Source organism: Leptonychotes weddellii, chromosome 7 (genome assembly GCF_054177405.1).
Source record: "Leptonychotes weddellii isolate Sample4059 chromosome 7, ASM5417740v2, whole genome shotgun sequence".
Classification (NCBI taxonomy): domain Eukaryota; kingdom Metazoa; phylum Chordata; class Mammalia; order Carnivora; family Phocidae; genus Leptonychotes; species Leptonychotes weddellii.
In genome coordinates, this window is record NC_138375.1 from 133,158,377 (window position 1) to 133,183,492 (window position 25,116).

The 25,116-nt window shown below is 54.0% G+C and overlaps 1 protein-coding gene across 1 annotated transcript in view; it reads left to right on the plus strand.

Moving 5' to 3' along the window:
- Nucleotides 1–25,116, plus strand: part of ADAMTS2 (ADAM metallopeptidase with thrombospondin type 1 motif 2) — a 205,635-nt gene that overhangs the window by 162,204 nt on the left and 18,315 nt on the right. The window contains exons 7-12 of the mRNA XM_081825628.1: nucleotides 12,029–12,104; nucleotides 14,035–14,180; nucleotides 17,789–17,964; nucleotides 18,642–18,775; nucleotides 23,754–23,877; nucleotides 24,819–24,899. Of these exons, the coding sequence (XP_081681754.1) occupies nucleotides 12,029–12,104; nucleotides 14,035–14,180; nucleotides 17,789–17,964; nucleotides 18,642–18,775; nucleotides 23,754–23,877; nucleotides 24,819–24,899 (737 nt within the window). The remainder of the gene's footprint in view (nucleotides 1–12,028; nucleotides 12,105–14,034; nucleotides 14,181–17,788; nucleotides 17,965–18,641; nucleotides 18,776–23,753; nucleotides 23,878–24,818; nucleotides 24,900–25,116) is intronic.

Consider the following 25,116-nt stretch of genomic DNA (forward strand, 5'->3'; position numbering starts at 1 on the left):
CGGGAAGACTGCTTCTCCCTCTCCCACTCCCCCTGCTTGTGTTCCCTCTCTCGCTGTGTCTCTCTCTGTCAAATAAATAAATAAAATCTTTAAAAAAAAAAAAGATTTTATTTATTTATTTATTAGAGAGCGAGCGAGAGAGAAACAGCATGAGAGAGGAGAGGGTCAGAGGGCGAAGCAGGCTCCCCGCTGAGCCGGGAGCCCGATGTGGGACTTGATCCCAGGACCCTGGGATCATGACCTGAGCCGAAGGCAGTCACCTAACCAACTGAGCCACCCAGGCGCCCTGTTTTGTTCCTTTTTATGGCTGAATAATATTCCACTGTAGAGCTAAACCACAATTTGTTTATCCGCTCATCCATGGGACATTTGGATTGTTTCCACCTTTTGGTATTTGTGAATAGTGCTGCTATGCCCATTTGCCTACAGATTTTTGTTTGAAGATCTGGGAATTGGTATTTCTAAGGGTGCGCCCAGGTGATTGAGCTGGGCCCCCGACTCCGTGAAGTGTTAGAAGTTGGAGGTGGGATGTTGTTAGTAATACGCCAGGGACCTCGTGAAGCCAGAACTGACCATGTAGCCCTCCTCCCCACAGGAGCTCGGTGGAGGGAACGGGGTCCTTGAAGCATTTGCCACAAGCCCTGTGATGAGCTCAGTAAACACTGAGCTGGGGGCTGAGACTAGCTCAGCATGGCTTCCTCCCCCACCTGCGTCCTCACTTTCTTCCATCCCACCCTGCACAGAGAGAAGGTGTGGATGGAGCAGGAAGCAGCCCCACCCAGGCGTACCCGCCCAGGGTTGCAGGGCGGCTTTTACCTGGCAGGAACTCCAGCCGCTGGGAGAAGGTGGGCCAGGGAATGCCTGCAATTCTGGCCAGTTGGCCCCCCTTCTCTTGTGGCGCAGGGGGGAGGGTCTGGTGAGGAAGGTGCACAAATGTAGCCAAAGTGCTTCTCCTCACAGAAACCACTGAGCTGGCCGTTGCCCTTCATTTGTTTTGGTGGTGGGATCCTTTGTTCATTTAGCCCAGTAAAGACAATTATATTTTATTTGTTAAAAAGACAGAGCTGTGCTGGATGTGTTGGGGGCAGAGCTGGGGCTGGGCTCAGCCTGTCTTGGTTCGCCAGAGTACAGGACGAAAACTGACCCACATCAGGAATTCTTGGTGTGTGAGGCTGTGGGTGGAGGGGCAAAGGGAGAGGCAGGGCCTCCTCCTGGGGGCCTAGCAGACTCCTCTGCCTGTGTTTGTATCTTTCAATATGCTACTCATTACTGCGTGCAGTTTTGTATTTGGGAGGCAGCCCTCCCTTATCTTTCCCTTTCCTTCGAGAAAAGCCACAGGGTCAAGGAGAGAGGGGAGTGAGAAGGGAGCAGGGGGGCGTTGGCTGGGTTGGAGAAATAGCAGGACATCTCAGGGACGAGGGCTGTGAAGAGTTCAGCTGTCCCTGTGGGGCCCCAGCCCCGGGCAGGGGGTGACAGAGCTCAGGCTCGGGACACAGTGTGGCTGCCTGGGATCCTCACTGTGCACTGTCCAGCGCTCACCCCAGCAATCATCCCCTCTTGGCCTCCACAGCCAGATTGTGCCCCTGCTTACTCAGGTGGCACGTATCCACCTTTCCAGAGATAGAACAATCCGGATCTATACTCCACACACAGGGGTGACCTGGAGAGAGCATACAAAAGAACCACCCACCCTCCAGCTTTTGGTTTCACGGTTCCTTCACGGTCTGCCCTGGGTTTGGACACCAATGGGGGCCGGGTAGGCGGGGGATGTCGGCAGCACCCTTGGGGTTCAGGGCCCCGGGCCCCAGAGAGATGAAGCAGAGGGCATCAGGGCGGTGAGGAGCCAGGACCAGTGGTGCGTGGCTCTCCCACGGAATCAAGAGGTGGGCCTGGCTGAGAGGGGAGAGGTGAGTGTGTTGCCCTTGGGCACAGAAGCGGGCAGTGGGCCTGCGCATCCGGCTGCCTGGCCACCTCAGGTCCACGTTCATTCATTCATTCACATCCACTGCATGTGTCGGCCCCCTCTGCCTCCTTCAGACCTCACCTTCTGTGGGGATCAACCGTGAGCGGGAAGAGGCGGCCGAGACAGGCAGTGAGGACACGAGTGGCCTGTCGGGAAAGTCAGAGAGGCTTCCCTGTCAGTGACCCCCCCTGAAGGCCAGAAGGTAGGGGGAAGTGAGACGAGCAATCCAGGTGGGGGAGCATGCAGAGCAGGAGCCTGCTGAGGAAGGCCAGGGAGGGCAGATGAGATGGGGAAGGCTGGTGTTTTAAAATACAGCACATTAATATAAAATTTGAGGCGGAATGAGGCCAGCAGACCAGAAGATGATTGCCAGTGAGAAACCGGTTTGTTTCTCACAGATCCCAGAAGGAAAGGCTGCAGGGAGCCATGTGGGGAAGCACCAGGGTGGGCCAGGAGGCAAAGGATGGGGGCGAATGTGGTTTCTGTAGAAAGGAACAGGCGAGGCAGGGTAAGCAGTCTTCAGATTGGCCAGTGTGAATGGTGTCAGTGGGCTCTGGGCCAGAGCCCTTAGTTGTCTGGTACCTGCCCCTGGGGTGATTTGGGCAGGGGATGGTGGCCTTGAGTATGAGGCCTGACAGGAGGATGTGTTTGGATTGTAACCCCTGGAATGGCGGTTTGCATTTAAAAATCACGCAGGTGCAGGAGTTGTTTACTGTCTCTAGAAAGTGGCTAATCCTGGGAGGGGCAGTCCCTGTAGGGCCAGAATCCAGAAAACAAAAGACACAGCGACTCCACCTGGCTCCCTAGGAGGCCGTGGTGACAGCCTGCTTCTGTCCCGCCCTGTTGAGGGTGCTGGCAGCAGGCAGGCCCTGGATACTCTGGAGCAGGGTCAGGCCCAGCACAGAGGGTGCCTCTGCCCTGCAGGCCAGGCCGGTGGGCTCACCTTGCCCTCCCTGCGTGAGCCAGGGTCAGGGCAGAGGGCGGCATGCAGGCCCAGGGAGGGGGTCAAAGATGGCTCCTGCCTCGTGTCTGTGGGCAGGAAAGAGTCCTCCATATGCTCTCACATTCGCATGCAGCATCTTGGGGAAGCGACACCCACCCTCAGTTTTCACGATTTCCGTTTCAGAGATGCGTGCCCCGTGGAAAGGCCCCGAGATGCTCCGGTGTCAAGCTTCCCGTTTCCCTGCAGAGCTGAGAACGGGCGGGCAGGCATAGTGACAGGGAAAGCCCAGGATCTGGGCCTGGGAGTTGGAGCCCTGGTCTCCTTCCTCACAAGGGACCTGGAGCCATCCTTTCTCCCTCTAGCAAGTCACTCATTGGCCCTCACAGCTCAGGTTCCTGGCACATGGTACCCACTCGGGACATGCTGGTGGGTGGAGGAAAGTTGAGGATGGCAGTGGTTCCGAAATGTTAAACACACACTTCCCTGAAAGAGAGCAGTCCTGCCTGGCAGGCTCTCAGAGCAACCCAGCAGAATTCCCAGCCCCTGCCCAGGTGCGTCAGCACTGTCCATGGTACTTAGCCCGCGAAGCAGCCCCGTCCGCTTGTCCTTGGGCTCAGAATTCACTCAGGACAAGCGACTTCATGCTTCTAAATGTTCAAGCCTCTCTCTCCATTGCATGAAATATTTGTAGGCATTTAAACGTATGTTCATAGAGCATTTTAAGAACATTAAACATGTTTTTTTTAAATAATGGCACTGAGGTATCGGAGTATGCAATTGTTCATTTGGGGTAATGTTAAATGCTCACAGTCATCCAGGAGGAAATAAACCAAAATATTGGAAGGATGGCTTCTGAGCGGTGGAATGAAGGGTGATTTTCCCTTCCTTCTGCCTTGCTTCGTGTTTTCTACGATGCATGAATATTGTCTCTGTGCATTTGGAACTGAAGCTGTGGAGGAGGTGGTCACACTGTGGGCCTGTGGGATGTTCTGAGTTGTCCTGGGCCCAGCTGCCTATTTCCAGACTTGGGACCAATCTGTCCAACAGGGACAAGGGGACCACTCTCTGGCCTCCTCCATCCTCCTGGTCCTTGGTTCCCTCGACCAGCAGTGGCTGAGAGGTTGGGTCCCAGTCTCAGCCTTCAGAGATGCCAGGAGCGCTCACTCCCTGTGTGTCCTAGTCAGCTCGGGCTGTTGTCACAGAAATGCCAGAGACTGGGGGCTTAAATAGCAGATCTGTATTTCTCACAGTTCTGGAGGCTGGAGGCTGGAGTCTGAGATCAGGGTGCCAGCATGGTTGGGTTCTGGTGGGGGTTGCCGAATCGTCTTTCTCGTGTCTTCTTAGAAAGGCACTAGTCTTATAAGGGGCTTTACCCTCATGACCCATTCACCTCCCAAAGGCCCCCACCTTCTAATACCATCACATTGGTGCTTTGGGCTTTCACATATGAATTTGCGGAGGACACAGACATTCATTCCACAGCATCCCCTTACCTGGGCCCTCTTCCTTGTCTGCCAGTGCACCCCCCCCACCCCCCGCACCATCAGCTAGGGGGCCACCAGCCAGCATTTCTGTGGGCTCTTCTCTTCCCTTCCATGGTTGAGTGAGGGGCACTTTGGGGTGAGAGAGGGGTAACCATGACCTGGAAGGACATGACCAGCATCACCCGTGGCCTGCAGCCAGGCCGGCCTGACCCCAGGCTCTCGAACCGTGTGCCAGCCTTATGATGGTGAAGCCATTGACCCAGAGCACAGAAAGGAATCCAGAGGGTCGCAGCCTCTGTCACACCTCACAAGGGCTCACACTGGCGTGAAGGCGGGTCTGGGAGTCCTTCGGTGGGTTAAGAAGGGCGAGAGGCCTGTGTCAGGAAGGGAGGGAGGGAGGAAGGAAGGAGTGAGGTAGCCTCCCGAACAGAGATGTGCACAGAGGTAGGGAGGCAGGGAAGGGCCCGTCTGAGAGGTGAGACCCAGGAGGGACACCAGGCAGTGACTTGGGCATGGAGACGGCAGCTGCAGCCGTCTTCCTGGGGAGCTCTGGCAGGATCACCACCTGGAGGGAGAACGAGGCATCGCACAGCAATATGGCCACAATATGGGGCTCGGCAGGCCCCCACCCAAAGCTCTGGGCCAGCACAACTCTGACGTTGTGCCAAACCTTGACCAGTGGTTGGCTGTGGCTGTCCCCAGGAAGGAGGCACAACTCTGGGCCGGGCAGCACACGTGGGCTGTGGGCGTGTCCTGGAGGGGACTGGCAGCAAGAGCCTGGAGGGGGGTCTCTTCCGGCGTCCACCGCACTGGGTGTGGGGGAAGGAAGTAGAGTGATGATGGGCTTCCGGAGCAGAGGCATTCCCAGAGGCAGGGAGGGGAGACGGCTCGGTCGGTTCAGAGAGCAGTCAGCGGCCAGGCGCCTAGCATGAAGCAGGAGGGGCGAGTAGGAGCTGGTCATGCAGGGCCTTTGACGCCAGGCTGGAGAGCCTGTCTGAATCCTGCAGCATGGGAGCCTGCAGGCGGTTTTGAGAGAGGAGCAGAGGCGAATTTACCATGAAGCTTAGGATGCCTGAGCTCCGGGGCCTCTCACTTCCGCCGGGCCCGTTACGAGGCCCCAGGAGGGGCCTCGCCACGTGTTCACACGGTCGTGTGTTTTCATAACTTTGGCAAAAGTAAAGATCACTTCTCTTTGCACTCCCCCTTTCTCTTCAGTATGCTCTGTCACTGGCTTTAGAGTGGCAACGGGTGCTTTGTGGCTTTGGCTAAGGAGAAATTGCATTTGAGGTCTATCTATTGGCTTGTTTACATGGTCTCAGTATCTTTCATGTACAGCTAAGTTACCGTAGCTGTCCAGGTGCAGGAATAACGTCCAGAGACACTCACTCCTCCCACCGCCTTGCCGACTCACTCAGGGTCACCGTGGAATATGTGCTGTGTGTGTGGCTCATTCTTCTCAGATCATTGGACGAAAGGAGCTTCAGCTGGACCTGAGGTCACGACGGCTTCCATACTGACGATAGTTTGTGTTTGCTTTTGGGGTCTGTCTTGCAGATGGGCTCCTTTAAACACAGATCCGACTTGGCTGTCTCTTTAAAAAGGCTAAGTGTAACCAGATGGTCTGCTTGTTAAAAAGCTGTCCACGCCTCACAACATATGTATTACAAAATATAAGGGGTGCTAAAATAAATTTTCAAAGACCAGGAGAGAAATCTGAGTGCAAATGGGATGCAGAAAGTTTATCTGAGATGTTGATGAAGCTTGAATGTGTCAGTTGCACTGCAGTTTTGAAAGGTTGTTCTGGAACGCTCCAATAAAATAAGGGAGAAATGACAGGCTTCTGATTTGGATAGATGGATAAAGGGACCTTCTTTTGTCATTTTCAAATTTATGTATTTTTTTTTTTTAAAGATTTTATTTATTTATTTGTGAGAGAGAATGAGAGACAGAGAGCACGAGAGGGAGGAGGGTCAGAGGGAGAAGCAGACTCCCTGCCGAGCAGGGAGCCCGATGCGGGACTCGATCCCGGGACTCCAGGATCATGACCTGAGCCGAAGGCAGTCGCTTAACCGACTGAGCCACCCAGGCGCCCTCAAATTTATGTATTTTTAAAAATCCAGATAAAAATTAATAGAAAACGAAAGGGGAAAAGGGAGTAAAGAAATCAGGAGAAGTAACTCCGACTTCAGAAATTTAATTGTAACAAGAAAAGTTTCAGATCAAACCCAAAGCAGCCATTCATTAGGCGGAAGAGATAATATCACAGGGTTGTAACAGACAGGTTCTTGAAATGTTTGACAATCCACTTGATGAAGGGGAGTGAATCTGAGGAACACATGGGAGAAGCATTTAAACTTCTTTCTGACTTGACATGAAATGTTGGCAGCGTCAAAGGTAATCCAAAGCTCAGAATGTTGACAGTGTTGACAATCACAACGTCAACAGCAACAGTTACTGAGTGTTGGGTTTAAAATCAGACTCTGACCAAGAAAACTTGAAATGCCCTGAAATCCACATCAGGAAACAAACTGGAGAGCAGGGTCTCCAGATTCGCTCCTCTCAATGTTCCCATGACACCACCAATAACTTCTCTACATTATCAATAATTTTGAAAAAGAAAATATGTCCCTCAACATGCTAGAGCCAGGGTTAACGAGCTGTCACACACGGACCGACGCCACCTGCCACCTGGTCCCCCCCACCTACCCAACATTACTAAGATGCGATTCACATTTCAAATTGCCCGTTTGGGGGCGCCTGGGTGGCTCAGTCAGTTAAGCGTCTGACTTCAGAACAGGTCATGGTCTCAGGGTCCTGGGATCGAGCCCCGCGTCGGGCTCCTCACTCAGCGGGGAGTCTGCTTGTCCCTCTGCCCTTCCCCCTGCTTGTTCTCTCTCTTTCTCAAAAAAATAAAGGACTTCTAAAAAACAAAATAAAGCAAAACTGCCCATTTTGAAGTGTACAGTTCGGTGGCTTTCAGTATATGCACAGAGTTGTGCAACTATCACCGCAATCAAATTTTAGAACGTTGTTGTCACTCCAGAAAGAAGCGCCGTCCCCATTAGCAGTCTCTGTGATTCATCCTCTCCCCTCAACCCCTGACCCAGTCCTGAGCAATCACTAATCTACTTTCTGTCTCTGTAGATTTGCCTCTTCTGGACATTTCTTATCAATGGAATCATATAATATGTGTCCTTTGTGTCTGACTTTATTTGATTAGCATAATGTTCTCAAGATTCGTCCGTCTTGTAGCACATGTCAGTACTCCATTCCTTTGAGTGGCTGCATAATCATCCATTGTATGGAACGCTGTGTTCTACTTATCCATTTATCAGTTGATGGGCATCTGAATTGTTCCTCCTTTTTAGCTGTTATGAGAAATGCTGCTGTGAGCATTCTTGTGCAAGTTATGGGTGCATGTGTCACTTTTCTTGGATATGTACCTAGGAATGGAATTGCTAAATCTTACGGTAGCTCTTTTGCACATTTTGAGAAGCTGCCAGACTGGTTCCCAAAGCAGCTGCACCTTTTTTACATTCCAACTAGCACTGCGTGAGGGTTCTGATTTCTCCACATCCTCCCCCAAACTTGTTATCGTCTGTTTTTATTGTAACCATCCCAGGGGATGTGAAGTGTCATCTCGTGGTTTTGATTCGCAATTCCCTAGTGACCTATGATGTTGAGCATCTCCTCATCATGTGCTTAGTGGTGATTCATATGTATATATATATATATATATGTCTTGGGGGTAAAAGTCTATCTATATCCTTTGTTAATTTTTTAATTGAGTTATTTATCTTTTTATTACTGAGTTATCAGAGTTCTTTATATATACTGGATACAAGTCCCTTATCGGGGTTATCAGATACATGGTTTGCAAATACTTTTTCCCCCCGGTTTGTGGGTTGTCTTGTCAATTTCATGACAGTATCATTTGATGCACAAAAGGTTTTAATTTTGGTGAGGTCCAATTTATCTATTTTTTTCCTTTTGTTGCCTGTGCTGTTGTGTTGTATCTAAGAAACCATTGCCGTTAGGTCACAAAGATCTATCTCTGTGTTGCATTCTGAGGATAGCCCTTACCTTTAGGCTTATGACCCATTTTCAGTTGACTCTTGTGCAAGGTGTGAGGTAGGGTCCAACTTCATCCTTCTGCTTGTGGACATCCAGTCATCTCGGCATCACTGCTGAAGAGACTGTTCCCTTTCTGTTGAATCATCTCGTTACCCTTGTTGGAAACCAACTGACCACATGTAAGGGTTCATTTCTGGACTCTGCATTCTGTTCCATCGATAGGTTTGTCTATCCCACTGGCAGGGCCACACTCTCTTGATTACTGTAGTTTTGTATTAAACTTTGAAATAGGAAAATGCGAGTTGTCCCACTTCGTTCTTTTCCAAGATTGTTTTGGCTGTTTCTGGTCCTTTGACCTGTCGGAATGGCTAGAACCCAAAAGACAGGAAATACCAAGTGTTAGTGAGGATATCCATATCAATTTTAGGAGGAGTTTTTCAATTTCTGCAAAACTGCAGCAGGGATTTTGATAGGATTACATTGAATCTAGAGTATCAACAGTCTGATCCATAAACATGGGATGTCTCTATTTGGATCTTTGATTTATTTCAACAATGTTTTGTAGTTTTCATTGTGCATGTTTTATACTTCTTTTGTTCAATTTATTACTAAGGTTTTTTGGTCTTCTTTTTGATGCTATTATAGATAGATTCTTTTTTTTTTTTTAAGATTTTATTTATTTATTTGACAGAGAGAGACACAGTGAGAGAGGGAACACAAGCAGGGGGGAGAGGGAGAGGGAGAAGCAGGCTTCCTGCCAAGCAGGGAGCCCGATGCAGAGCTCGATCCCAGGACCCTGGGATCATGACCTGAGCCGAAGGCAGACGCTTAACAACTGAGCCACCCAGGCGCCCCTATAGATAGATTCTTAACTTCCAGTCCATTCATAGGATAAACTGTTCATAGAAATACAGTTGATTTTACTATATTGATCTTGTGCCCTGCAATCTCACTGAATTTCTTTATTAGATCTAATAGTTTTTTAGTGAGTTCTTTAGAAGTTTCTATATATAAGATTAGGTCATTTGCAGATAGAAATAGTTTTACTTCTTCTTTTCTGATCTGGATGCCAAGTCTACTTGTCCTGGCTAGAACTTCCAGTACAGTGTTGAGTAGAAGTCTTGGTCCTGATCATAGGGGGGAATCATTCATCCCTTCATCATTAAGCATGATGTGAGCTATGGGTAGTTCCTCGATGTTCTTTATCAGATTGAGGAAATTCTCTTCTATTCCTTGTCTGGGTGTGTGTGTGTGTGTGTGTGTGTGTGTGTGTGTGTGTGTGTGTTTTCAGGAAAGGATGTTGGCTATTGCCAGATTTCTTTTTTTGAGTCTTGAGGCAATCGTACAGTTTGTTCTTTATTCTGTTAATATGGCTTATTACACCGATTGATTTTCAGATATTAAACCCTGCACTCCTGGGATAAACTTCACTTGGTCGTGGTGTATAAACTTTTAATATGCTCTTAGATTCAATTTGCTAGGATTTTGTTGAGGATTTTTGTGTCTATTTTCATAAGAGATATTGGTCTGCAGTTTTTTCTTGTGGTAGGGTACTGCTAGCCTCATAGAATGAGTTAGGGAATTTCTTTTTTCTTCTGTATCTTGGAAGAGTTCATGAAGGAGTAGTGTTAATTTTTCTTTAAACATTTGGTAGAATTCGCCATCAAAGCCATCTGGGGTTGGGCTATTATTTATGGGAACTTTTAAATCACTCATTTACTCTCTTTACTTATTATAGGTCTATTCTGGTTTTCTGTATCTTATTAAATCAGTTTTGGTAGTCTGTGTTTTTCTAGAAAATTGTCCATTTCCAGCACTCTTTGTTTTTTTCATGTGGATTTGAATTATTCTTTGGCGTCACTTGCTTTCAACCTAAATAATTTCCTTTAGTGTTTTCCTACAAGGCAATCTGCTAGCCATGAATTCTCCTCCTTTTGTTTGTGTGGGAATATTTTTGTCTTACCTTCATTGTTGAGAGATAGTTTTATTGGTTATCCTTGGTTAGTACCACTACCTCTGACCTGCATTACTTCTGAGTAAACATCAGCTTTTGATTTTATTTGGCTTTCCTTATACACGATGAGTCTTTTTCCTCTTGCTGCTTTCGACATTTTCTTTGTCCTTCACCAGCTTGACTATAATGTGTCGGGGTATGGCTCTCTTTGCATTTATTCTACTTGGAGTTGGTTAAATTTCTTGGGTGTATAGGTTAATTTTTTTCCCCATCAAATTTTAGAAGTTTTCAGCCATCATGTCTTTGAATATTTTCTGCTCCTTTTTGTTTCCTGTCCTTCTGGCACTTCAGTGGTCCCCCCATGTTTCTCAGAGGCTCTGTTCATTTTTATTTATTCTTTTTTCTCTCTGCTCTTCAGATTGCAGAATTGCTACTGATCTGTATTCAGGTTCACGGACTCTGTCTTCTGTCAGCTCAGATCTATTGCTGAGCCCTTGGTGAATTTATCACTTCAGTTTTTGACCTTTTCAACTCCAGAATTTCTGTTTACATTTTCATAGTAGTTTCTTCCTCTTTCCTGATGTTCTCTATTTGGTGAGACTTGTCCTTTCCTCTCCTTCTGTTCTTTAGACATGGTTCCCTTTTGTTCTTGGAGCTGTTTTGAAATCTGCCTGCTATAAGTCCAACATCTGGACCTCCTCAAAGGTAGTTTCTGTTACCCGCTTACTTTCCCATGTGCAGATCACAATCTCCTGTTTCCTTTCATGTCTCAGAAATTTTGGTGGAAACTGGACATTGTAGATAATACATTGAAGAGACTCTGGATATTGATGCCCCTGGACCTTGTTGTGCTGTTGTTTGCTTGTTTGCTTGTTTATTTGTTTAGCGACTCGGCCACACTCTTTCCATAAACTGTATTTGTTTGCCCTGCAGTATGCAGCTGCTGATACTGCCCGCCCCCCAGAGGTCACAGCCTTGGGCCTGTGCATTGTCTCCCTGACCAGACAGGCCCCCCATTCCCACAGTGGTATTAGGCAGGTTCTCTCTGTCTCCTTCTCTGATTTTCCTGGTAAGTCTCTGCTGGTGTCACCCAGTTAGATTTCACCAGCTGCTAACTGGCTCCTGTGTGGTTTTGAGAATGCCCTCAAGTACAACTTGTCCACAGTATGACCCAGTGAAATTCTGAGCCTTTCACAAAAGCAGGATGTTGCCAGTCTTTGAGCCTTACTCAGACCCCAGGAGGTCTCTTAGCTGTCTTGCCTTGGTTCTTTTTGTTATGCTATTGGTTGTTTTACCATTTTACTTTTTGCTACTAGCATCATGGATCTCCTGGCCTCCTCTTAGTTGCTCAACTCACTACCAAGATTTCTGTTGTTTTAGACAATGCCTGTAGGTATGAACTTCCCCATGCTCTGTTCCAAATAAGGTCAGTCCCCTTAGGGGGAGCTATGGGGCTGGCTGTTCTCCCTCTCCCTCTGGGAAGACTGCTGCATCACTGCACTGGGACGAGGGGCCAGGTGGCCCACTTCTCCCAGAGTGACATCCTGGCCTACGAGTGCATCACTGGATGGGGATGGCAGCCCCTACTCTTCTTGGCTTTTTCTCTTTAGAATGGGACCTCTGCCCTACAAGCAAGCTGGGAAAGGGGCTGTCAGGGTCCAGTATTCCTGGCCTGACATCCCTGGGGTAGAGTCTTCACCTAGCAATGGGAGCCCCAGTCCTCTTGGCCTCTACTGTCTGGAATCGACTTTCTGTAACACCGAGTTATGAATTGGGAGGTGCCAGTGGCTTGCCTTTCCCAGGGTCAAACCATAGCTCCAGGCTGGGAGCAGGGAGGATAGATAGTTCCATCTTCTAGGCAGTAAAGCTTCTGGCCCCCTGAGCTGGGGGGAAGGTATGGGCAACAGCTGTGGCCAAATGCCATGGACTTCCACTGTTCTTACCAAGATTTCATAGATCTTGAATAGTGTTTCTTGAACAAACATTTCTCTATTTGTTGTGTCGACTTTAGGACAATTTCCAGATACTTTAAGTTGTTCTTTTTTTTTTTTTTTTTTAAAGATTTCATTTATTTATTTGACACAGAGAGAGATAGCGAGAGCAGGAACACAAGCAGGGGGAGTGGGAGAGGGAGAAGCAGGCTTCCCGCCGAGCAGGAAGCCCGATGTGGGACTTGATCCCAGGACCCTGGGATCATGACCTGAGCCGAAGGCAGACACTTAACGACTGAGCCACCCAGGCGCCCTAAGTGGTTGTTCTTTAAAAATAATGTTCACCAGGGCGCCTGGGTGGCTCAGTTGGTTAAGCGACTGCCTTCGGCTCAGGTCATGATCCTGGAGTCCCTGGATCGAGTCCCGCATCGGGCTCCCTGCTCGGCAGGGAGTCTGCTTCTCCCTCTGACCCTCCCCCCTCTCATGTGCTCTCTCTCATTCTCTCTCTCTCAAATAAATAAATAAAATCTTTAAAAAAAAATAATGTTCACCAGTTAAGTGGTTATCTTACTGAGGATGGAGTTCACCAAGCTCCTTATAGGTCCACTGTAGACATTTCCACTCGCTGCCTGTTTTTGTAAATAAAGTTTTATTGGGACACAGCCATGTCCATTCACTGATGTGTGGTCTATAGCTGCGGTCATGCTCTGGTGGCAGAGCTGAGTAGTTAAAACTGAGATCACGTAGCCAAAATAGCCACCGGCCCTTACAGAGAAAGTTTGCTGAGGAATGGCGGCATTATCTTTCTATTCACCATATGGAAGACAAACCTACAAAATGACCTCCTGAAACCAGAGAGCAGCCGGGGCGCCTGGAGTCCATCCAGCTCCTGCACCTGCACCCATGGCTCGGGGGTCATATGAAGAGGGGATGGACAAGTATGTTTTCAGAATTGCAGGAAAAGTTGTGGCAGTCGGTTCATTTGAAAAACATCCTTGTTCTTTGCTTTTGGTTGTGTGTGGTATTGGTCCATTGTTAAATTTTTAACTTTTTGTGATGTCTTTGCTTGTTCTAAATCAGCATTCCTTTTTTGATCTGATGTAGGATTTTACATGTTGTAATCCTCTTCCCAAAGTGGCCCTAAGTTGTGTAAGCGTCCTCCCCGTGGGAGGCAGTGTGAGCAGAGTCGAGCTGTAGGTCTGTGTTCCCCGAGCGCCGGTGTTGTGCTCACTGCCTTCATGAATGTTTCATGTCAGCTTGTCACCCGACCTTCATTTGCATTGTGTGTCCTTTAAGCACGGGCAGGTAGGTCCTGTAAGTCTCTGGAGTCGGTGGCCTGATGGGCCGGTTGCTTCTTGGTGAACGTGCCCTGTGTGGGCACGCCTGTGGCTTCGCCCGCAGACACGGTGTGGGGTGTGGGGCAGGCTCGGGCTGAGGGGACAGAGTAGGCTGGACAAGACGTGGAGGATGGTGGGCGGCCGGGGCGGCGATCAGGGGGAGCGGGGCGGGCCAGCACCTCGCTGGGCCTCCTGATGGGGGGCTCTGAGCTTCTAGGGGGATGCGGGGTCTGCTCGCCCAGTTCCTCCAGGGCCAAGCAGACATCAAGGGAACTGCAGGCTGAAGAGTATGGGGCATCCGAGTGGCCCTGGAACGGTGGGTCCTAGGAGTGACCTTCTGTCTTTCAGCACTGCTTTAAAGGACACTGCATCTGGCTGACGCCCGACATCCTCAAACGAGATGGCAACTGGGGCGCCTGGAGTCCGTTCGGCTCCTGCTCGCGCACCTGCGGGACCGGTGTGAAGTTCAGGACCCGCCAGTGTGACAACCCACAGTGAGCTGGCCCTGCTGTTTCCCAGCCTCCTGTATGGTCACTGAGGTCCCCGAGGCCCTCACTGGCCCCTCGCCGGCCGGCCCTATCCTGCAGGGCCCCCGTGGCTGTCCACCACTTCTGGAGAGGGTGTCAGGGCAGGCAGTCCGGGCTCCTCGTCACCATCCCTGGGAGGAAGCAAAGACTCAGAGGGGGGAGGGTCTTGCCTCAGGTCGCACAGCCTGCTGGGGCAGAGCCAGCCCTGGAGGCTCGGAAACCTCCATTTCCTGGGCTGCTGGCCTGGGGCCATTCCCCCCGACCTGAGCCGCACTCTGCTCTAGCCACCAACTTACTCTGCCCTTCTTGGTCAAGGGCATGGAAGACAGAAGGTGTAGCAGCAACGGGGAAATGGGGATAAGGAAGAGGGTCCTCTTGAGCTCCCGGATGGCAGGCGAGAGGCAGGGTCAGCGACATGCCACCCCGGGCGTGTATGGTAGAGCTCGCCTAGGGGGCTGCCCCCGTGCCTGCCAGGCTCCCACGCCCAGCCGTGCTCCCCCTCCTGCCTGTGCCGTGCTGTCCTCCCCCAGGTTCCTTTAATGCCCCCCATGCCACTCCACCCTGTGAATATCCCTCAGGTCTGGGCCCCGGCCAGTCCTGCACCTTGCCTCACCCAGTGCACTGCCCGTGGAAAGGGAGGGCGTGCGGCCAGAGCACCCGGGTCCCTGCAGCTGTGTGTGACTCAGGGTGCATCGGTGAGCCCCCCGGGGCTCAGGCAGCCTACCTCATGGATTGTGGGTGCACGTACAGTCATGGGAATGGGACCCCCCCCGCCAGATGACCACTCCCTCTGGTCTTCCGCCTGCCCCAGGGAGGCCCCATGGCTGCCAGAAAACGTGTGGCTTTTGTCTTTCTTTCTTTGGCCTGTTTGGTGTCTTAAAGATCTTGGTTCACAGGAAAATACAAAAATATCTGAAATTTCACATAAAAAAAAAGAGAGAGAGAGAGAGAGAGAGAATCCTATTTACAGCTTCCAGATTGGGCATCCCTGCAACACCAGGCCCAAATACAGGCTGGTGGGCGATGAAAGACTCAGACCGCCCCCTTCATGGGGCAGCCCGGCCCAGCCGTCTTCACTCACCTCCTCCACCCACCTGGACCCCCTCAATATTTGGGTTGGGGCCCTAAGTCCTAAGCCTGAGTCCTAGGCTCATCACCCTGCCTTGGGTCCCACCACGGCCTCCCAGGATTGGGTATGACTTTATGTACACGTGTGTTTTTCTGGGGGAGCAGGTCTCTAGTTTCGTATCAACTTCTCAAAGTAGCCCGTGACCCCAAATTTAAGCCCCACAGGTCTCTAAGGCCCTTCCAGATGGGCTGGGCTCCGGCCTCTGCAACAGTTCCCGGGCCCCCGCTTGGCCAGGCCCTGAGCCGGCCCCTAGGGAGCCAGAGGGGGTCAGCAGTCTTGGCTCTGGGGAGAGATGTAGAGTCCACACTGGTCGGGAAGGGACCCATGCCCTGGGGTCCAGCAGTAGGAAAGCCCAAAGCCCGGGGGCACCAGCTCATGTCTGGAGAACTCTCCTCCTGCTTCTGACCAATTCCTACCTGAGGGCTCCAGGCCCCATCCTGGTCAGGTGCAAAGTACCCGGTCCCCGCTCCTTTCAAGCGGCCCTGGGGCTATTATATCTGCCTCGGGATGACATATGAGATTGACAGGACAGAACGTTAGAACCTCAGAGGCTCTGGGGTGCTGGGTGAGGACCGCCAGGGTTCCCGTCCCACGGCATGGCGCCTGGCATGCTGCAAGCCTCAGACCTGCGATTAGTCTCTCCTGCCCCTTCATGTGCCGATGGAGTGACTGGGGTCCAGGCTGCACAGTCGAGAGGGCAGATCTGGCCCAGCCCCCGCCCCCCCCCCTCCCGGCGTCCAGGCCCTGAAGCCTGGTGCCTGACTCCGGGCACTTTGGGTCCAGAGGACTCATCCCCAGGCCAGGCTTGAGGTTGGGGAGGCGGGCCCCAAGTTCTTCTGTCCGTCCGCACCTGTGTGCTCTAGGGAGCTTCTCCTGCTCCGGCTGCCCCAGCCTCCTTGGTGGCAGCAAGAGCCGTCAGGCCCAGTGCCGGTGTCCACTCCGCATCAGTGAGGGTCAGACAGCGCTGTCAGGGAGCGGTGACAACTGTTCCCACCAGCATCGGTGGGCGACCCGGGCAGCTGCGGGGTCCAAGCATTTCAGGGCTCCCGGGCTCCACGCAGCCTGTGTGTCAGCAACCCAGGCGGGCCCCACGCGCCTCCCCTTTCGTGCATCCTCCTGGGGGGCCGGGGGCGACCATGAGACCGGACGCTGTCCCGCACGGTGTGGCTCCCTGAGTTCCTCTGTCCGCAGCCTTTCCCACAGCGTGGGGGCCAGCGTGGAGACGCGCAGTTCCCAGTGGCCCCTGCTCGCAGGCCCGGGCGCCCCCTGTGTCCTTGACTCTCCCCACTCTGACCGCAAAACCGCGGGCGGTCTGGTTACCGGCTCTGCACTCGGTCTTCTTCGCCCACCTCCCCCGAACTCTCCAGCTCACTTTCTATTTCGGAGTTCGCACGGCTCTCCGCTGGAACCAGTTCGCCTCCCTCCTGCCGCTCCCCACACCTCACGCTGCCCTGGGGACGCCCCGGTCGGAGCTGTCATCCCCCGGGACCCCGTGGGTGGTGGCCCTGGTGTAAATCTCTGAGCTGCTCCTTCTTGTCACCCACCCCACCCAACACGGAGGCCTCCTGCTGCTTTCTCCGCAGATGTCTTGCATCACTTTTCCCCTCAAGAACATGGCCCTGGGGGAGAGGCCTCGTGGACACCAGCCCCGTTCCTTGTCCACTGTGCTGTGCTGCACGTGGCCACACTGACCATCCCTGTCACGTGGGCACAGCGTGACCCTTGCCCGAGTCTCCGGTGGGGCCTCGGGTTCTGCTCGGCGCAGGCAGGCCGGGTGGACGGCGACGCCGAGGCCCCCAGCTCCCCTGGGGTGCGGGCCTGCTGCGCCCCACCGCCCCGCCTGCCAGACGCACCTGCTGGCCCCCAGCCAGCACCCTTTCTGGCCTTCGCCGTGGGGCTAGTGCTTTGTGGACGAGTGCTGTTCTCAGCGAGGGGAGGGCGTTCGGGTCTCTGAGGTGGGGGGAAGCCAGGGAACAGAGTGTCTGCTGCCTTCCCGACCCTTGTTGGGAACTTGGGCAGCGGGCTTCTGCTGGTTTGGAATTGTTCTTTGAGTTCCCGGCGTGGGTCAGGCCCAGGCCTGAGACTCCCCCACCTCCTCCATCTTGGAGTCACGTCCCAGGAAAGGCAGAACCTTTAGCCAGCCACAGCCCACTGTTGGCTCAGTCACAGCGATGGGGGCTGGGGTGGGGGGATGCAGGGGGCCCAGCTGATGCTGCCTTCCCGCGGGGGCCCCAGGGGGAGGGGTGACCAGCCCCTTTATGCTTAGTGGACGGTGGGGGATTGCCCGGGCCTGCAGCTGGGGCAGGGCTGGGCTGAGTCCCTTCACTCTGCGTAGCTGCCTCCCCACACCTGGGACGCAGGACTCCCCACAGTCCCACAAGTGGCACTCCATGCGCCGGCTCTTCCCGGTGGCACCGAGCTGCAAGGCCTTTCCTTCCTCCTGCAGCCCGGCCAACGGGGGCCGCACCTGCTCAGGCCTTGGCTACGATTTCCAGCTCTGCAACTCCCAGGACTGCCCCGACGCCCTGGCTGACTTCCGTGAGGAGCAGTGTAGACAGTGGGACCTGTATTTGGAGCATGGCGATGCCCAGCACCACTGGCTTCCCCACGAGCACTGGGATGGTGAGCCCCCGGGACGGAGCGGGGGGCTGCTCAGCGGGATGGTGAGCCCCCGGGACGGAGCGGGGGGCTGCTCAGCGGGATGGTGAGCCCCCGGGACGGAGCGGGGGGCTGCTCAGCGGCAGTGCCCGGGCTGTGGGCAGGCTGGGGCTGTCAGCAGAGCCCACCCTGGCCGGCGTGGCCACGGGCCCAGTCCCAGAACTTTCAACGGACCGTCCCCGTTCCTTCCAGGCACTGGGCAGGGGCGGCCCGGCAGACACAGGCCTGCTGTGCTCTCTCCATCACCCACGTGCGTTACAGCAGCCTGCCGCGCACCCAGCCAGGCAGTTCTGGGAGTGGGTGATGGGCACACAGGGTCCCCGTCTCGGGGAGGGGCTGCGGTCTGGAGGGAAAGGCCGTCAGAGCCTCTGGGGTCTGCGCCAACTTCCGCCCGGCTCTGCTGGGAAAAGCTCTTCCTAAGCCCAGTAGCCCGGGGTCGAAGGCCCCAAGGCAGACACACCCAGGGGGGTTGTAGTCACCTGCCCCCTTTCGCTTCCCGCCCCAGGCCCAGGGCAGGCCTGTGTAGCCCAAGAAGAGTCTCCGAGAGCTTCTCCCTTGCCTGGTGCTTCTCTTGAGCAAACCTGGGGAGAGAGCGAGCAGAGCTGGCCCTCCTCACCAACACCCTGCTGCTTCCCTTCCAGCCAAGGAGAGATGTCACCTCTACTGCGAGTCCCAGGAGACCGGGGAGGTGGTGTCCATGAAGCGCATGGCACATGATGGGACGCGCTGCTCTTATAAGGACGCCTTCAGCCTCTGCGTGCGCGGGGAGTGCAGGGTGAGTGCTGGGGGGGGGGGGGGCGGCCACATCGCAGGTGTCTTCCTGGGGCTGTTGGGCGGGGCGGGCATGATCTCTCCCTGTGCCAAGGGTGTTCAGACTTGAGTGTGTCTAGGGGCCCCCGGGGAGTTTGAGGCCCCACTTCAGAGGTTCTGATTCCGTAGCTTGGGCCAGGCCTGGAGCATGAATTTTACGTGCTTCTGGGGTGATTCTGCTGCACGTGGTTCACAGGCAACCCTCTGCGAAGCGCTGCCGCATCCTTGCACTCCGCTGGGCCCTGGACAGCTCGTTCTCGATCAGGGCGGCCCACCATGGGTCTCGTTGGTTCGGCTCTTTGTGGAAATGCCCTGCTGTGTTTTCCGTCATTATTGCATGTTGGCTTCAATCTCAGGCTGTCACAAGAAACAGCGGTGGGATAACCTTGGCGTATGATCATGACGGGAGCACAGGCCTCCCTCTGCCAGGCTCCCTAGAAACAGCTGGAGGCCTCCCTAGAGTCTGAGGAGGCAGAACTGATTGTAGGATCATAGAGGCTGGCTTCCGTCTTGTTTTTCTGGGAGATGAGACCTTCAGGGGGTCTCGGGCAGAAAGCCTGGCAGATTGCCGCACGTGCCCCGGAGAAAGAGAGTGAGGCCAGGAGAGCGAGGAGCTGGGGTGCGGGGCTGCTGGACTCGCGCTCAGGGTTCTGTCCACTCACGGAGGAGGGTGGCCCGCAGCAAAGGAGGCTCCTCCAGTCTCAGCGGCCGGGGGCCAGGGGGAGCCGCTCCCCTTGAGTCCCGCAGGGAGGCCAGACTGCACAGTCCGCTCAGGTGGTGAAACCACATACTGAGGAACAGAGACAGCAGCATCGCCTTTGTTCCTGCGGGGTTTTTAATTTACGGGGGTGACCGAGTGATGACCCAGAGAGGTCATTGCCATTGAAGAGAGAGTGGGTTATTAGGGTTCCCGAGGGAAGGGCTCACCTCGCTATGCAGTGGCCCATGGGGAAGCACCAGGTTTGGTGAGGGGAAAGAAAGGGGTGGGGGGGCAGAGCTTTTATGGGGGTTTCCTCGGGGAAGGCAGGCCGGGCACAGGAAACAGTTGAAGACAGGCAAGTACGAACAATGCAGGCAGGCTCCGGGCTGGAGGGGTGGCCCCTGGCGTCCTGGTACCTGGCCTGGGGATGATTTCGGTCAGGAGAAGTATCAGCTTGTGCGTGAGAGGCAGATAAGGGGGTGACGGGGGGATTGTTGGTTTACATATGAAACGTGCTCCCAGGCCGGCCCTTTGCTACCCCTAAGAGCGGGCGGGAGGGCGGGGCAGCCTGTCCCTGCCCAGCAAGTTCAAGATGTCAAAACATCATAAGATACAAGGGTGCCTGGGTGGCAGCTTCGGTTGAGCGTCTGACTCGGTTTCAGCTCGGCTCATGGTCTCGGGGTCATGGGATTGAGTCCGTGTTAGGCTGTCACTCCGCCAGGAGTCTGCCTGGGATTCTGTCTCTCCTTCTGCCCCTCCCCCTGCTCGTATGCACATGTTCTCTGCCTCCCTAAAACAAATAAAATAAAATCTTAAAAAAAATCCTAAGACACAGAAAAATTTTAGAACCATGACCAACACAAGCCGTGAGCGCGGGCAATGTTTCGTAATAGAAGTCGCTTTAAGCAGCAAATCTGACCGGTCGCAAACATAATGGAGAAGCCAGAGCCCTCATTCACCGCCTCGGGGGCTCGAGCTTCACGCCCACCGTTGACAGTCGAAGAAGAGCAGATGAAGCATTTCATTAATGTGATTTTGAAGGAACGACAGCAGGACGAGAGATTTTTTGCACTGTTGGAAAATAGAAACATTTACATTTATATGTGATCATATTGCGGAAGTTCTAAAGCAAAGGAGACAGAGAGATTGGGACCACCCCGAAGACATGAGCAGTAGTAAGACGATGTACCGAGTCCTCACAAATGCCTGGGGACGTGCAGCCCTTCTCATAAAAGTATCTCATGCTGGGTCAAAAATCACGTCCAAGTGGACGCTGTCGATGAGGGAACATCAGAACACGACGACTCAGGAAGGTGAAGAGGGAAATGACAGCAGAAGGCGTGTCAGGAGACTAGAGATGCACGCACGCGTGCACTTGCCCACACAGAGCAGGGAATGAAAAGAGTATCAAGAATTAAATGAGGCTGGGGCGCCTGGGTGGCTCAGTCGTTAAGCGTCTGCCTTTGGCTCAGGTCATGATCCCGGGGTCCTGGGATCGAGCCCCACATCGGGCTCCCTGCTCCGCGGGAAACCTGCTTCTCCCTCTCCCGCTCCCCCTGCTTGTGTTCCTGCGCTCGCTGTCTCTCTGTCCAATAAATAAATGAAATCTTTAAAAAAAAAAAAAAAGAATTAAATGAGGCCGACGGGATAAAGGACACAGTCCACTGCCCTGAGACAGGAATAGCGGGCTATCAAATATGTCACCCGAAAATTGCACTGAGAAAGGCAGAGATTGAAAGAAGCCAGCATCCCTCCCCATGGGACAGGGAGCCCACCACCTCCACCAGTGTTGCCCACCCCGGCTTGGACCGCAGCAGGGTCCAGCTTCCAGCCCTCTCTGGCTGTGGCCTCAGCAGGCAGCAGCCCTGCAAAGCCCCTCGGGGACACAAGCCCTCCCCAGCCTGAGCCGTCAACCCCGACAAGACTGCAGGCGAGATTTCAGGCCCACACCAGGACCCTGGTCTTCATTAGCCTTTTCTACTCAGTTAACGTCTTATCTTAGGAGCATGTTCCCCCTCGTTCAGACCACTGAATGTTCAAACGGTGTCTCCTGAAGGCCCCTAGACACGCGCCAGGGTTGGAGGCTCCCCGAGCCAGGGACGGTGCTTGCTTGCGCCTGGCGGTCATGCCACCCGATGAGCCGACCAGCAGCTGCCCAGACGAAACCACTCCTCTCAAGGGCAGGCAAGGTCCTGTCTGCTGTGATTATTAGGCATACCTTGATTTCAGGAAAAACAAAAGACCAAAAAAAAAAAAAAAGCCTGAGAAGTAAGGAAAAAGGGTGACAGGCCATTTTAATATCTCTGGAGTTGACAGATCAAGTAGTTAATTTATTCTGTTTTCCCTTTTTCGCACCTTCTGTAACTCTGGGAACAAAGTCCCCTTTGGAACAAGTGTCTTGAAATGTAGCCTGTTGCTTCGTTTTCCGTCTGTCCAGGTATCCTCCAGCTGAATTTCTAATTAGTGTTTTGGGTCGTACATGGGCTGCAAGCCTTTTTAGGAAGAGCACATGCACCAGTGAAGAGCTTCTAGATCAGAGCTGGGGCTCCCTTAAGGAGCACGATCTGACTTGGGCTTCGGAGTCCCGGAATCTGGGAGAGCTCCTTCCGGATGCTGCTTCGCTCCCTGGCATCTGCCTTGGCTCCCACCTGCCTCTGTAGCCCTGAGGCTTTTTGCTTCTGGTTTATTCTGTCTGAAACGGAGCACGAATCCCCCTCAGGTGAGAGGCTGGAGCAACCCTTCTCCCAGGGAGTGTAACTGCCTTGGCCTGAAAAGGGGGTTCTCCCCACCCCGCCCTGCATCACCTCCAGCCTTCCCTGAGGAAGGGAGCCTGGGACTGTTTCCGAAGCCCATCTCCTCGCACCCCCAGCAACAGCCTCCACAGGCTGGACTGCTCTGACACCGTGTTACAAGCATGGAAACAAACTCAGAGTTCGAGCGGCGTGCCCCCGAGACCACACACCTAGAAATGGCAGGTGCGTGCTTTGGCTCAGGCTTCTGCTCCTTTAAAGACCTATGTTTTCCTTTGCTCTTCTTTTTTCCCTGGTAGATCACGTTGTCTTCCTTGGCTTATTCCCCTCCTGCCTCAGGAATCATTAAAATAAACATCAGCATGTTCATTTCAGTGATTGTTTTTCACCCTGCTCACTTTCAAAAATGATTCAAAGGGCATATGATTACACGTGGATGGGTAAGACCAGAGATCATCAACATCTATCCACACCTTCAAACATGATTCAGGAACTACTCCTCTGTAGCCCTTTCATGGTGCAGAGCCCCTGCCCTCAAAGGGCCTCATAAGACAAAAGTCAGAAATTGAAGAGCAGAGGGAGAAGTGGGTTTCTCCAGAGATAGGTGGTAGGGATGATCTTGAAGGGAAAATTAGCTCTGAGCTTCCTGGCAGCCTTGGCAAAAATGAAAACCCGTGACGCTCTGGTGCACTCTGGGACAGGCAGAGGGAGCTGACCAGCTCAGAGGACAGGCTGGCTTCCTTGGCTGAGCTAGGAAGAGTGGCCTCAGGCGACATGCTCAGGGCCATCGTCCTGCAGGAGCTCCTTCCGAGGAGTTTCCCAGGCCCCGGGAATGGTGAGCTGCCAGAGCTATAGAAAGTAGAAGAACCTGAACTGGTTACTACTTTGGCCAGGTGGCCCAGGGCAAGGGAGCGTCCCTGCTCGGTGTGGAATAATTTTGACATGAGTGGGTGATACTGAGAGGATTTCTTGAAAGAATGGAGGCCCAGTTGTTCTCACCAACTCTTGTCACCTCCTGCGCAAGACACCCTGGAGACAGACTAAAGGGGGCATTGCGTTCTTACGGCCTGCGGGCCTGAGCTTTGGGTGGGGGCCCCAGACAGACTGCACTGCGTGGCCCCCCAGGAGAAGGGCAGAGGCCAGGTCTGATTCACAGCCACTGGGACAGAGACATGCGTGCGGAGGCTAGCTCTCGCCGGTCCAGGCCAGCCTCGGCAGGTGGCCCCGGTGAAAATGTGTGGAGCCCTGTGAAGTCACGCTGTGCAGGTGAGCAGAGGAGGGGCAGGGAGCGGCAGTGGTTGGCCCGTGGCTGGGCACACAGGGTCTGTCTTTCTCCAAAGCCCAGTCTCCTTCCTCTGCATCAGGAACTGCTAAGGGAGGCGCGGGCCTGAGCTGCCGCGGGGACAGGTGGCAGGGCCCTGGGGGCACAGATCAGGCTGGGGGCTCAAGCTGGGAGCCCTCTTGAGTACACACTGCACCCCGTCCCCCCGCAGAAGGTGGGCTGTGACGGAGTGATCGGCTCCAGCAAGCAGGAGGACAAGTGTGGCGTGTGTGGAGGGGACAACACCCACTGCAAAGTGGTCAAGGGCACATTCACACGCTCCCCCAAGAAGCTTGGTGAGTGAGCCCCTCCCTCCGGCCCCCGGTGCCTGAATGTCTGCTGTACCTGGCGGGATGGCGGGGGGCGGGGCGGGGGGTGGCCCTGACATGGAGGGAGGATCATAAGTCAGGCACAGCCTGAGCCTGGCTCCAGGGTGGATGGGGACCAGGGAAGCCAGCTCTCGGGGGTCAGGGCAGAGAATGCCGACATACAAGTGCACAGGGCAGATCTCGGTCTTTATTTGAGGGCTGGGGCCTGCATAGGGCACCCCTCCCTTGCCTTCCAGAGCTGCCCAGCTGGCCTCTGGGTCCCTTGCTCCCTGCGTCTGAGCTCCTGCCGCCCTCAGCAGGACCGCCCTGGGCTGCTTAGCAGACTGCAGAGCCACACGATGGGGCTGGGGAACCGGGGATCCCCGGCCAACCTGAGATCTGGGAAGACAGCCCTGTGGGTGGGCCTGCAGTGACCACACCTCTGTCTGAAATGGGGAGAAGCCGCTTTGGTTTGCCTCTTAGAAGAAGGCCACGGCCATGACTCCGAGCCGGCACCAGGGTGCGGGGTGACCCTTTCCATGGTCCCACGAGAGCCCAGGGGTCTTTAGTTCCCAGATGAAGTGGCTGAGGTCCAGGAGGTCAAGTGGTTCGCTGAGGGCCTCCCTCCTGAATATGGCATCTTAGCTTCAAGCCCAGGCGTGGTTTCAGGGCCTTCCCGAGGATTCCCGTCAAGTTTCCAGCAGAAAAGGCCCACTTTTGGAAAATGGATTTGAAGAGGAGCAGAAGGGCTTCAGCCAGCTGGGACACAGTACCTTTCCCATCAGCCCTTGTCCTGGCAGGTGGTCAAAGCCCATGAAACATGGAGCCCTCTGGAATGGCCTTCGAGGGCGAGACCCCTCCATGCGTTGTTCACATTCCAGCGGCCTCTTCTGACTCATCTGGCTTTGTCTCCCCACATCCCAACAAAGGTTACATCAAGATGTTTGAGATCCCGGCAGGAGCCAGACACCTGCTAATCCAGGAGGCAGACAGCACCAGCCACCACCTGGGTGAGTATCTGAAGCCCAGCGGTTCTGGGGATGGCTAGAGAGCCCAGGGGTCAGAGGTCAGGCTGGGGGGCCCAGCCGAAGCTCCACCCCCTGCCCCCGGGGTCACCTCCTGGTGGAGAGGCCAGGGGGCTGGCGTCAGAGGGCTCCTCTGGGAGCCACTGGGGAGGGACATGTATCTAAAGCATGCCATACCCCCAGCTCACAGAATGGTGACTGC